Source organism: Carcharhinus amblyrhynchos, chromosome 14, assembly GCF_965287045.1.
Source record: "Carcharhinus amblyrhynchos chromosome 14, sCarAmb.v2.hapA, whole genome shotgun sequence".
In the NCBI taxonomy this organism is placed as follows: Eukaryota; Metazoa; Chordata; class Chondrichthyes; order Carcharhiniformes; family Carcharhinidae; genus Carcharhinus; species Carcharhinus amblyrhynchos.
The window spans coordinates 67,641,539-67,654,194 of NC_137337.1; the positions used below are offsets into that span (position 1 = coordinate 67,641,539).

Genomic DNA, 12,656 nt, shown 5'->3' on the forward strand with positions numbered 1-12,656 from the left:
GGTCCCTCTGCACCGTCGCCTACTTCAGTTTTTCGCCACGTAAGTAATAGTCCTTCCTACCATTATTCCTACCAAAGTGGACAACCTCACACTTACCAACATTAAATTCCATTTGCCAGTTCCTGGCCCATTCGCCCAGCCTAACTAGATCCTTCTGCAGACTCTCCACACCGTCCGCGCAATTTGCCGTTCCACCAATCTTGGTGTCATCAGCAAATTTCGACACCATACACTCGGTTCCCTCCTCCAGATCATCTATATAAATGGTAAATAGCTGAGGCCCCAGCACCGACCCCTGGGGCACTCCACTAGTCACCAACCGCCAATCCGAATAGCACCCATTAACCCCCACTCTCTGCCTCCTATTTGACAACCAATCCTCTATCCACGCTAACACCCTACCCCCAACTCCATGTCCCTCGACCTTCTGCAATAACCTCTTGTGAGGTACCTTGTCAAATGCCTTCTGAAAATCAAGAAAGACCACATCCACCGGCTCTCCTCTATCCACTGCCCTAGACACATCCTCATAGAACTCCAATAAATTGGTCAGACACGACTTCCCCTTAACGAAACCGTGCTGCGTCTGCTCTATCAAGCAATTCCCCTCAAGATGCCTCGCTATTTCCTCCTTGATGACAGATTCTAACATTTTACCTACAACAGACGTTAAACTAACCGGCCTATAATCCCCTGCCTTTTGCCTGGCACCCTTCTTAAACAACGGCGTAACATTAGCCGCTTTCCAATCTTCCGGCACTTCCCCGGAATCCAGCGGCGTTTGGAAAATAACCACCAAGGCATCCACTATCACCTCCGCCATTTCTTTCAGAACCCTCGGATGCATTCCATCCGGTCCTGGGGACTTGTCCACAATCAGTCCCTCCAGTCTGTCGAGCACTGCCTCTCTAGTAACAATAATGTCATTGAGACCCTCCAGTCCTACCACCTTTCCATCGCTAACACCTGGCAAATTATTCACGTCTTCCTCCATGAAGACCGAAACAAAAAAGTTATTCAAGACCTCAGCCATTTCCCCATCCCCTACCACTAAGTCCCCCCCTCATCCTTGAAGGGTCCAACGTTCACCCTAGCCAGCCTGTTCCTTTTTATATATTTATAAAAACTCTTGCTATCCTTTTTATATTAAGCGCTAGCCCAGCTTTATAGTTTCTCCTACCCTTCTTTATCAACTTCTTTGTCAATCTTTGTTGACATTTAAACCTCTCCCAATCCTCTTCTCGTCCATTATTCTTAGCTACTCTAAACGCCTCCGCTTTTAATTCAACACTTTCCTTCACCTCCTTCGTTATCCACGGCTTATTACCTCTCCTCCTACGGTCCTTTTTAACCATCGGAATAAATTTCTGCTGAGCACCAAGAAAGATCTCCTTAAAGATCCTCCACTGCTCCTCAGCAGACCTACCTTCCAACTCGCTCCCCCCAGTCAACATTCGCCAATTCTTCTCTCATCCTACCGTACTCCCCTCTGTTCAAACAAAGGACGCGTGTCCTGGAACCCACTTTCTACTCCTCCATCTGCACCAGAAACTCCACCATACAATGATGCCTCCCAGGTGCAGCAGTTTCAAGGATAACCAGGTACAAGTGTATCCGTTGGAGAGAGACGGGCAGCCATGCTGAAAAATCCTGCCCCTTCTCCTGAATGCATGCTGTCAGGATCTGTAATGTCACCTTCACCAGGCTCACTCCTCTCCGCACCGGGTAGCCAGAGATCAGTAACCTGGGACTCAAGTTTAGCTGGAGACCGAGAAGCAGCCTCTTCAGCCAAGAGGAGAAGGGCTGCGACCTCTCACTCTGAAGTAAACGTAAAACGAGAACTCTTCCAGGGTAACAAGACTGCAGGTGACCTGAGAATCTGCTGAACCAGAATGGACAGGCTAGATGGCCTCCTGCTGTGTTTTAACCATTCTATAACCACCCTGTACAACACTCCCCAAGTCAATTTGCCGGTCAGTCAAATGGGGCTGGGTTAAGGCAGCAGGAGAAAAGGGATACTCCAGCTCCTTGTGTCCATTACTTGCTTGTCCAGCTCCAGACTGGACCTAGTGGGCGGCATGGTGGCACAGTGGTTAGTACTGCTGCCTCATAGTGCCTGGGGTCAGGGTTCAATTCCAGCCTCGGGTGATTGTCTGTATGCAGTTTGCACTTTCTCCCTGTGTCTGTGTGGGTTCCTCCAGGTGCTCTGGTTTCCCCTTAGTTATAAAGTTTTCAGTTTAAAAGTTTATCGACTTTATAAACTAGTCACAATTCGGCTGACATTAACACTGCAATGAGGTTACTGTGAAAATCCCCTAGTCGCCACGCTCCGGCACCTGTTCAGGTACACAGAGAGAATTTAGCACTGACAACGCATCTAATCAGCACGTTTTTTGGACTGCAGGAGGAAACCCACGCAGACATGGGGAGAACATGCTGACAGTGACCCAAACCGGGAATTGAGCCCAGCTCCCTGGTGCTGTGAGACAGCAGTGCTAACCACTGTGCCACCGCCCTGTGGGAGGATTGGTCATACTAAATTGTCCCTCAGCATCCCAAAATGTGTTCATTAGATGGATTAGCCAACATAAATGTGTGGGTTACAGGGACAGGGCAGGGCAGAGGCCCGGATAGGAAACTCTGTCAGAGAGGTTGGTGCAGACTCGATGGGCCGAATGGCCTCTGCTGCACCGTGGGGCCTCGATGAGCTTACCAGACTGCCTGCGGCCCTTGCGGCAACTCAAGAATTCGTCCGTCGGTTGGGTGGGCATGGATTTTTTTGATCGCTCCGGACTGTACCGGTACTTGGAAGGATCTAGAAGGATTGCAGCAGGAAAAGCAATCAATTACTCATCAATGATCAGGCTCATAACCAATTACAGACAGGAGGAACAAATATACAATCAATATTGAGGACCAGCTAAATGAGAAATGACTATGGTTCATCTAGTTTTCCAACCATTTTGTTAGTTGTCTGATTCAATAATAATGACTTTGTTGACTAATCACAATAATTAGTCCAATATAGTTGAACCTGCAGTACAGAAGGGGGCCATTCAGCCCATCAAATCTACACCAAAAGCAATCTCACCAATGCATTATCCTCGTAACCCCATATATTTTACCCTGTTAATACCTATGCATCCCAGGACATTAAGGGGCAATTTAGTTTGGCCAATGCACCTAACCCACACGTCTTTGGACTGTGGGAGGAAACCGGAGCACCCAGAGGAAACCCATGCAGAACTGGGGAGAATGTGCAGTCTCCACACAGGCAGTGACCCAAGCGGGGAATTGAACCCGGGTTCCTGGGTTTGAGGGGCAACAGTGTTAACCAGTGTGCCACCGTGTCACCTCTGTACGCGCGGCTGCCATTTCGTCCCAAGATCCTATCATTACCATAGGTCATGTCTCAAATTACTTCTAAATCATATTCCAAAAGTTTTTATACAAAAAGAAATCAATCTAATTTGCATTTGAATGCATGAGTGCTAGTTGATTTAATTTATTATTGTCGCATGTATTGAGAGATAGTGAAAGATATTGTTTCTTGCACGCTATGCAAACAAAATATATCACTCAGAGTACATAGGGGAGAAGGAAAGGAGAGGGTGCAGAATGTAGTGTTACAGTCATAGCTAGGTTCAGAGAAAGATCAACTTAGTGCGAGGTTGGATGGCAGCAGGAAGAAGCTGTTTTCGAGTCGGTTGGTACGTGACTTGTATCCTTTTCCCGACGGAAGAAGGTGGGAGAGAGAATGTCCGGGATGCGCGGGGTCCTTAATTATGCTGGCTGCTTTGCCAAGACAGCAGGAAGTGTGGATTGCTCTCACTGGAGTCCGTACTGTAGGTGAAGCACTTACTGAAAACCTCGGTGTGCTGATCACAGAGAATAGAGTGCAGGCATGAAAATCTGTTTTGCACCAGGCGAAGAAACAGTTTGCCAGGGTGGGGGAGGGCAGGTCCCAGTATGTGATTTGAGTGCCTTTGTGAAATGACACCCGAGTGTTCAGAGGCAGCACGGTGGCGCACTGGTTAACACTGTTGCCTCACAAACCCAGGAACACGGGTTCAATTCCCGGCTTGGGTCACTGTCTGTGTGGAGACTGCACATTTTCCTCCAGGTGGGTTTCCTCCAGGCGCTCCGGTTTCCTCCCACAGTCCAAAGACATGTGGGTTAGGTGCACTGGCCAAACTAAATTGTCCCTTAATGTCCTGGGAAGCCTAGGTTTTAACAGGAATTAACAGGGTTACGGGGATAGTGCCTTGGTGAGATGGCTGTCGGTGTAGACTCGATGGGCTGAATGGCCTCCTTCTGCACTGTAGGGATTCTATGGTATCTACGTTTCTAAGCCTGGCTGACCAGTGTGTTTAGGCTCTGCCAATACCCCCCCATTCCCCACACTGCCTCACCACCGAACTGGAGTGTGGGAGGATTGCAGTGCCGAGCATGTCTGAGAGACCAGTATGAATCACTCCATTACCCTCGCCGTGATGACACTTAGTTTTTTGGGGGAGAATTCCGCCATTGTTTCTGGAGGTTGGTTTGGCATTTTCCAGGCTTTACGTGCAGCCTATCTCCTCTGGGTCGAATGTTCCGAATCAGATGAAACATTATCCGGTCTCGCTGAAACGCTGACAACAGGGAACAACTGACTTTTGTGCAGAGTGGCCTTTGAAGAAAGGATGGGTCCTCTGAGGAACCAGGCGCTCCACGAGAGCTGTTCCCAGCCTGTTGCATGCAGGCAGCCTATCCATGAACAATGGTGGAGATTGACGCATTCTGGACTCTTTGTCTCACACGTTCCCAGGGGAGATGTCGAACAAAATCTCCCTCTACTCCAACCCAACAATTAACCTCAGCCCGATACCCCAATACAAATTCCCTCCTCCTGTCCTGCTCCGGTCTTCCCAATTTCCACATTACAGAATCCCTACTGTGCAGAAGGAAGCCATTCGGCCCTTCGAGACTGCACTGACCACAATCCCACTGAAACCCTATCCTCATAACCCTATGCATTTACCCTAGCTGGTTTCCCTGACACTATGGGGCAATTTAGCACGGCCAGTCAACCTAATCCGCACATCTTTCGGACTGTAGGAGGAAACTGGAGCACCCAGAGGAAACCCATGCAGACACGGGGAGAACGTGCAGACTCCACACAGACAGTGACCCAAGCCAGGATTGACCTCGGGTCCCTGGCTCTGTCAGACAGCAGTGCCAACCACTGTGCCACCGTGCTGTCCATCCTTGTGGTTGCTCTGAATCTAATAGACCATGTAGCATCTAATTTGGGGCAATCTTACACCGGAGACTTTGACCTACTCAGAGTGCTCTAAATCTAATTTCACGCCAGGATTCTGAAGCCCTCCCCATCTATCTGGGATACATTCAATCCCACGTCGCAGGAATATCAAAACCCCTCTGGTTCGACTCACAACAGCCTTTTATTTTAGGTGGATAAAGAAGACCTTGATTTCCAAAGAAAACATTTAAAACACTGAAGTAATTCATCATTAAAACAGAAAGCGTTGGAAAAAGTCAACATCTGTGGAGAGAGGGACAGAGGTAATGTTTTGAGTCGAAGATGAATTGAATAAGAGTCATTTTCAATATGAAGTATTAACTGGTCCTCTCTCCACAGTTGCTGCAGACCTGACTATTCCCAGCACTTTGTTTTTATTTCAGATTTCCAGCGCCCGCACCATAATAATTTATCGGTTTGAGAATGTGTTACTTACAATAGGAATCCATTTCCAAAATGGCTTCTTTGGCCTGGAAGGAGACAATATAATGTCAACATGTTCAAAGAAAGGGCGAAAGATATTCAATCAGCATCACTCACGTCAGACCAAGGGAGACTGGCATTGTGAGCGACTGCTTGTAATTCATATACAGCAAATTACAATCCAGGTCATCTGCATCCGTGGTTGAAGGCATTATACTCTGTGAGGCAGCAGTGCTAACCACTGTGCCACCCTGAATAGGTTGAGATCAAAGCAGTGACTCATAGGTGAAAGGGTAGCTTGCATGAGTCGCAAAAACCCAGCTTGCAGGTGCAGCAGGTGGTCAGGAAGGCGAATGGGATGCTGGCCTTCATAGCGAAGGGGATTGAATATAAAAGTAGGGAGGTCTTGCTGCAGCTGTATAGGGCATTGGTGAGGCCGCAACTGGAGTACTGTGTGCATTTTTGGGCGCCGCACCTGCGCAAAGATATTTTGGCCTTGGAGGGAGTGCAGAGGAGGTTTACTAGGCTGATACCAGAGTTGAGGGGGTTGAGCTATGAGGAGAGGCTGAATAAACTGGGCTTGTACTCGTTAGAGTTTAGAAGAATGAGAGGAGATCTCATTGAGACGTATAAGATGATGAATGGGATGGATAGGATAGAGGTGGAAAGACTCTTCCCGCTCAAAAAAGACAATAGGACTAGGGGGCACAGCCTCAAGATAAAAGGGGGGCGGTTTAGAACAGAGTTGAGGAGGAACTTCTTCACTCAAAGGGTGGTGAATCTCTGGAATTCTCTGCCCGTTGAAGTGGTGGAGGCTGCCTCGCTAAATATTTTTAAGACACGGGTTGATGGGTTTTTGATAGGAGAGGGGATTAAGGGTTATGGGGAGAGGGCGGGAAAGTGGAACTGAGCAGCGACAGATCAGCCATGATCTTATTGAATGGCGGGGCAGGCTCGAGGGGCTGGATGGCCTACTCCTGCTCCTATTTCTTATGTTCTTATCCACATCAACATCCAACACCCAATCCCCATTTCAACAAGGACATTCACTCTGAAGATGTCTGGCTGGGAGCTGGATTGCAAAGCCCAGCTACTGTTAAATACTGGTCATCATAACATGACGGAGCTGGTATGAAACACTGCCTTCTGGTGACCTTGATAGGCCTGGCATTGAGTGCCATGTTATTCAGCCGGGTTACGATTGAAATAACAACTCACCTTCTGTGGAATAATGGCATGATGATTCTCTAGAATCAGTCTCTTTATGTGATGTGTCCAGAGACGCTTTTCTTCCACTGTCTTTGCCTGTGAGTAAACCAGAATGTCACAGTGTCATTGCGATGTGAGGACTGTAATGACTGCAGCGAGGCCCAGGAGTATGAGCTCCCCGATTGAGGTCATCAATAAAAGATGCCCCTGATTGAGGTGATAATAGCCCACCCAACAGGGAACCTGTTTATAAATGTGAGAATGTCAGGTCCACTGGGACCCGAGTTCTGACTTTGCACTCTGGCAGAGGAATGCAAATAAAGAGAACGTGGTAAAGAGACATCGGCCTCTGAGGAGTTATTTCAGAAACAATGAGGCAGTGGCTTGAGGAGCACTGAAGGATCATCCCAGAACAAGGTACTAAACATCAGACAAACATTTTTATGAAGGCCAAAGTGAAGAAATGCCAGTTCATAGAATCCCTACAGTGCAAGAGGAGGCCATTTGGCCCATTGGGTCTGCATCGACCACAATCCCATCCAGGTCCTACTCCCATAGCCTCATTTACTCTCACTAGTCTCCCTGATATTAGGGTCAATTTAGCATGGCCAATCAACCTAACCCGCACACCTTTGGACTGTGGGAGGAAACCAGAGCATCTGGAGGAAACCCACGCAGACTCAGAGAGAATGTACAAACTCCACACAGAAAGTGACCCGAGTATGGAATTAAACCCGGGTCCCTGGCGCTGTGAGGCAGAAGTGCTAACCCACTGTGCCACCATGCTGCCCCTGTTGCTTAATTAAACTCGTTAAGACAAGATTTGATCTATTGGAGATCCACCAAAGTCTCCAAGGTACGCGGTTTTGTGCTGAAGCTCTAAGCCAGTGATTTCAGCACAAATGAAATATTCCGAGAGTGCGGCACTGTCTGTGGCACCGTTTCTTTGGATAAGAGGTTAAACTACACAGACATGAGGAGAACACGCAACCTCCACCCAGTCAGTCACCTCAGGTTGGAATTGAGCCTGGATCCCTCGCGCTGTGAGGCAGCTGTGCTAATCACAGTGCCACCGTGCCGTCCCCTCAAGAGACTGAAAAAAAATGTCACCACACTATTTTGAAGAAAGGAGTTCGTCTGATTTCTGGACAATATTTATCCCTCAACCAACATCACTAAGGCCACATTATTTGGAGATGGTTTGCAATAATGTTCCCCGAGTCTGTGACTCGTCTCAATTTTTGACACAGGCCCCAGGGCCTGACTTTCACCATCGAGGTGGGAAGCTCAAGTTGGGAAATTTGCTGACTCAGCAGATCCATCGTCTATAAATGCACACCGCCATCCCCCCCCCCCCACCCCCCGCCACCACCACCACCACCAGGCCTGCCATGGAGGCGGCCAAGGAAGTGGGTGAGTTGTGAAAGCAAACATTCCACTTGCAGCTTTGAAAACAGATGTCTGGTGAGCTAATCTATTTGTAAGGCATGGAGCTGTCACTTTAAGTTGTATTTTTATTTTATATTGGTCGGGTTCTCCCACAGTCGGTGCAGGAAGCCACTCACTGCCACCAGAATCTTCCAGTCCCAACAAACTCTCTGGCCTTTCACACGTTTTGCTCACTCTGCTGCCGGGTAACACGCCGAGGTGGTCAGCTTCGACGGGACTGGAAGATCTTGTTGAAGGAAAAGGCTGGAAAACCCCACCCGTTGTCTCTCCAGCTTCACAGAATAGAATCAAAGAATCTCTACAGTGCAGAAGGAGGCCATTCAACCCATTAAGTCTGCACCAAGCACAATCCCACCCAGGCCCTTTCCCCATAACAACATGCATTTACCCTGCTAATCTCTGACACTAGGGTCAATGTAGCATGGCCAATCAACCTAACCAGCACATCTTTGGACTGTGGGAGGAAACTGGAGCACTCGGAGGAAACTCACACAGACATAGGGAGAATGTGCAAATTCTGCACAGCCAATGACCCGAGGCTGGAATTGAACCTGGGACCTAGTGCTGTGAGGCAGCAGTGCTAACCACTGTGCCACCGTACCTACCTTTCAAGTTCTCACTGCCAAGATGAATAACCTGACGTTTCTCTGCATCGACCTATCCACCCATTCCATTAACTTGTCTATGTCCTTTTGAAGTTCTATGGCCTCTTTGCATTTCATAATGCTTCCAAGTTTTGTATCAGCTGCAATATTTGAAAGCTGTGTCCGGTACAGCAAGGTCTAGATTATTAATTAATGTATGTTCGGAAAAGGAAGGGTCCCAACTCTAGCCTCCGCGGAATTTCACTACCAACCTTCCTTCAGCCTGAAAAATATCCACTAATCCTATTCTGATCACTTTGCCAATTTTGCATCTGTCCCTCTTATTCCATAATCTATAACATTGTTCACAAGTTTGTTTTGTGGCATCTGTATTAAATGCCTTTTAGAAGATCACGTGCATCACATCAACTGCACTGCCCTCATCAACCCTCTGTGTTACCTTTTCAAAAAGCTCCAGCAAGTTACTTAAACATTTGCAGGCTTTTCCTAATTAGCCCATATTTGTCCACGTGACAATTAATTCTGTCCCAAATCATTGTTTCTAGAAGTTTCCCCACCAAGATTAGATTGACTGCCTGTAGTTGCTGGGCTCATCTTGACACTTATTTTTTTCTGGATAAGGGTGAGACATTTGCAATTCTCCAGTCCTCTGGCACTGCCCCGGAGTTTCAGAAAAACTGAAAAATTATAGCCACTGCCTCTGCAGTTTCCAATGCATTTCCTTTGTGTGAAGAAATGTTTCACCCCCCAAATGCCAAGCTTTAATTTTAAGGTCATGTCCCTCTGTTCTGGATTCCCCGACTAAATAATAAGGGCATGGTGCTTAGCACTGCTGCCTCATACCGCCAAGGACACGGGTTCAGCTGCGGTCTCAGGTCCCTATCTGTGCGGGGTTTGCACGTTCCTTCCGTGTCTGTTTTGGTTTTCCCCGGGTGCTCCAGTTTCCTTCCACACTCCAAAGATGTGTGGGTTAGGTTGTTTGGCTGTGCTAAATCGCCCCTTAGTGTCCCAAGATCTGCAGGTTAGAGGGATTAGCAGGGATAGGGTCTGGGTGGGATTGCTGTCAGCGCAGGCTAGATGGCCAACTGGCCTCCTTCTGCACTGTAAGGATTCTATGATTAAGAATTGGTTCTTCATCTATGTAGCCTGTCATCTCCTTCATCAATAGATTTGATATATTATTGACACGTGTGTTAGCGTACAGTGAAGAGTATTGTTCCTTGCGCACTGTACAGGCAAAACATACTGTTCATAGAATACATAGGGGAGGAGGAAAGGAGAAAGTGCAGAGTGTATTGTTACAGTCCTATTAGGGTGTAGACGAAGCTTATACAAGGTAGGTCCATTCAAACATCTGATGGCAGCAGGGAAGAAGCTGTTATTTCTTTTATTCATTCGTGGGACACGGGCATCGCTGGCTGGCCAGCATTTATTGCCCATTCCTAGATGCCCAAGGGTAGTTGAGAGCCAACTACATTGCTGTGGCTCTGGAGTCACATGTAGGCCAGGCCAGGTAAGGACGGCAGATTGCCTTCCCTAACGGACATTACTGAACCGGATGGGTTTTTCCGACAATCAAAAATGGTTTCATGGTCATCATCAGATTCTTAATTTCAGTTACCTTTTACTGAATTCAAATTCCACCATCTACCGTGGTGGGATTCGAACCCAGTCCCCAGAACATTAGCTGAGTTTCTGGATTAATAGTTTAGTAATAATACCACTAGGCCATCGCCTTCTTGAGTCAGTTGATACATGACCTCAGACTTTTGTATCTTATTCCTGATGGAAGAATGTATGTCCAGGGCACATGAAGTCCTTAATTATGCTGGCTGCTTTGCTGAGGCAATGGGAAGTGTAGACAGAGTCAATGGATGGGAGGCTGGTTTGCGTGATGGACTGGGCTTTGCTCACGACTCTTTGTAATTTCTTGCAGTCTTGGGCAGAGCAGGAGCTATACCAAGCTGTGATACAACCAGAAAGAATGCTTTCTATGGTGCATCTGTGAAAGTTGGTGAGAGTGTCCTGAGGTTAGTCGGAATTCTCACATTCCTCCACCTGACCAGGCGAGAACAGAGAATTTGGCGCTCAGCCAACTCTCCATTCACAGCAGCGGGACTGGAGAACCCCGGCTACGGCGAGGTTGGAGAATCCCGGCCTTAATCTTTGATACTCGAGGTAATACAAGCCCTATAATTCAAACCTTGCTCAGTCTGGATTGCTTGGATGGGCACTGGATGATGCCATCTCCACCCTCCTGGAAGGAAGGGAAGAGGGAGACCTGTGCAGTGTAAATAGTGAGTTTATTTTCTCCCAAAACTTGTACGAGTATACCCAAAGTTCTTGGAAAACATTCTGCCCTCAGGGAAACGTCACTTTTTACAGCTACTGGTGCCAAGAATGGAAAAACATTCTGGGAAAGATCTAACCTGGCATTGAGCTCACTGGCACAAAGTGGTATCGAGGAAAAACCATCTCCATCATCTCAGCAGGAAAAGGGGAGGAAACAGATGTAAAAAAGGGAAATTTAAACACAGCAGAGGGTTACAGGACCCTTAAGGAAGTTGCGTGTGATGCTATCGCCATTAAAACATTGCTTTTCTCTTACCTGGACAGTGTGCTGCTGTTTTGGATTCTTGTAATGAGACAGTCCAAAGCACAGCGAGTCCCTTGTGCTTTCGATAAGCATGAGTGCCGAGCACTGATAGACAGAGAGAGAGAGAAAGAGGGGGACAAAGAGGAATCCATTACAACCCAACTGGACAATCAGATTTCCTCCTTAACAAAGGCCAGTCTCACTAAACACTGGTACCCACTCCAGAACACACTCTGATAGGGTAGGGGAGAGAGGTGATTGGAAGACAAGTCAGTCTCTTATTGGCTGATTCAAACCAGGCAACTGGGAAGGAGCCCCACTACCGAGAAAATGGCAGCCTGAGCTAACCATTGCTGCCAGCTGCAGCTAGCTGGCTTTGCTATCAGAGGCAATTAGAGATGCTCCTCTCGTCAGCAGGGCTTGTGGCACCTCCTGAACCAGCACAGGGTGGCACTGCACAGCACCAATGGTGATTCTCTACCCAGGTATCCATCATTTTACATCTCAGCAATTTAATTAGATTCCAGTCTGTAACTCACTTCCAGATATTCATTATTCTATATATAAACCATCTGAACCCCACAATAAGATTCCAGTTTGTAACTCACTCCTAGGTATCCATTATTCTATAATGGAAACCATCTGAACCCCTTGATTAGGTTCCAGTTTGATATATCTCAAGGTATCTTTAATTCCATGAATTAATCTGTAAATATGTGGGGTACCATGATGTGGGTCTTGTAGATAAAGTGCTCTCCTCTTTTCTTGGCTAGCAGTAGAACCTTGTCAAACAGAAATAAAGTGCGTTCGTTTTTGGCCCGGTGAATCCGGAATGTTCCTTCTAGGACCAACTCTCCGTACGTTGTGAGGTCTGGCCCACTCCAGTTTATCAGCAAGCTTTGTACCTCCTGGGAAAGCAAACACGAAAATAGGTTTCTTCTTAAACATCCATTACCCATACAGAACGTGTTCAATCGCAACACAGATGTAAATTCTTTCCCTATCCTGTTTAACCCTCTTCCTGCAATCCTACCCCTACGTATCAGTCAGTAACACAGGGTGCTGGGGA

At 47.4% G+C, this 12,656-nt stretch overlaps 1 protein-coding gene across 2 annotated transcripts in view; it reads right to left on the bottom strand.

Moving 5' to 3' along the window:
* The window catches only part of LOC145352758 (pleckstrin homology domain-containing family G member 3-like), a 196,213-nt gene that overhangs the window by 20,922 nt on the left and 162,635 nt on the right, over positions 1 to 12,656 (bottom strand). For both annotated transcript variants that reach the window (XM_080203034.1, XM_080203035.1), the window contains 5 exons: positions 12,313 to 12,495; positions 11,600 to 11,692; positions 6,947 to 7,033; positions 5,742 to 5,775; positions 2,714 to 2,815 (listed from right to left, as the gene is read on the bottom strand). In XM_080203034.1, the coding sequence (XP_080059160.1) occupies positions 2,714 to 2,815; positions 5,742 to 5,775; positions 6,947 to 7,033; positions 11,600 to 11,692; positions 12,313 to 12,495 (499 nt within the window). The remainder of the gene's footprint in view (positions 1 to 2,713; positions 2,816 to 5,741; positions 5,776 to 6,946; positions 7,034 to 11,599; positions 11,693 to 12,312; positions 12,496 to 12,656) is intronic.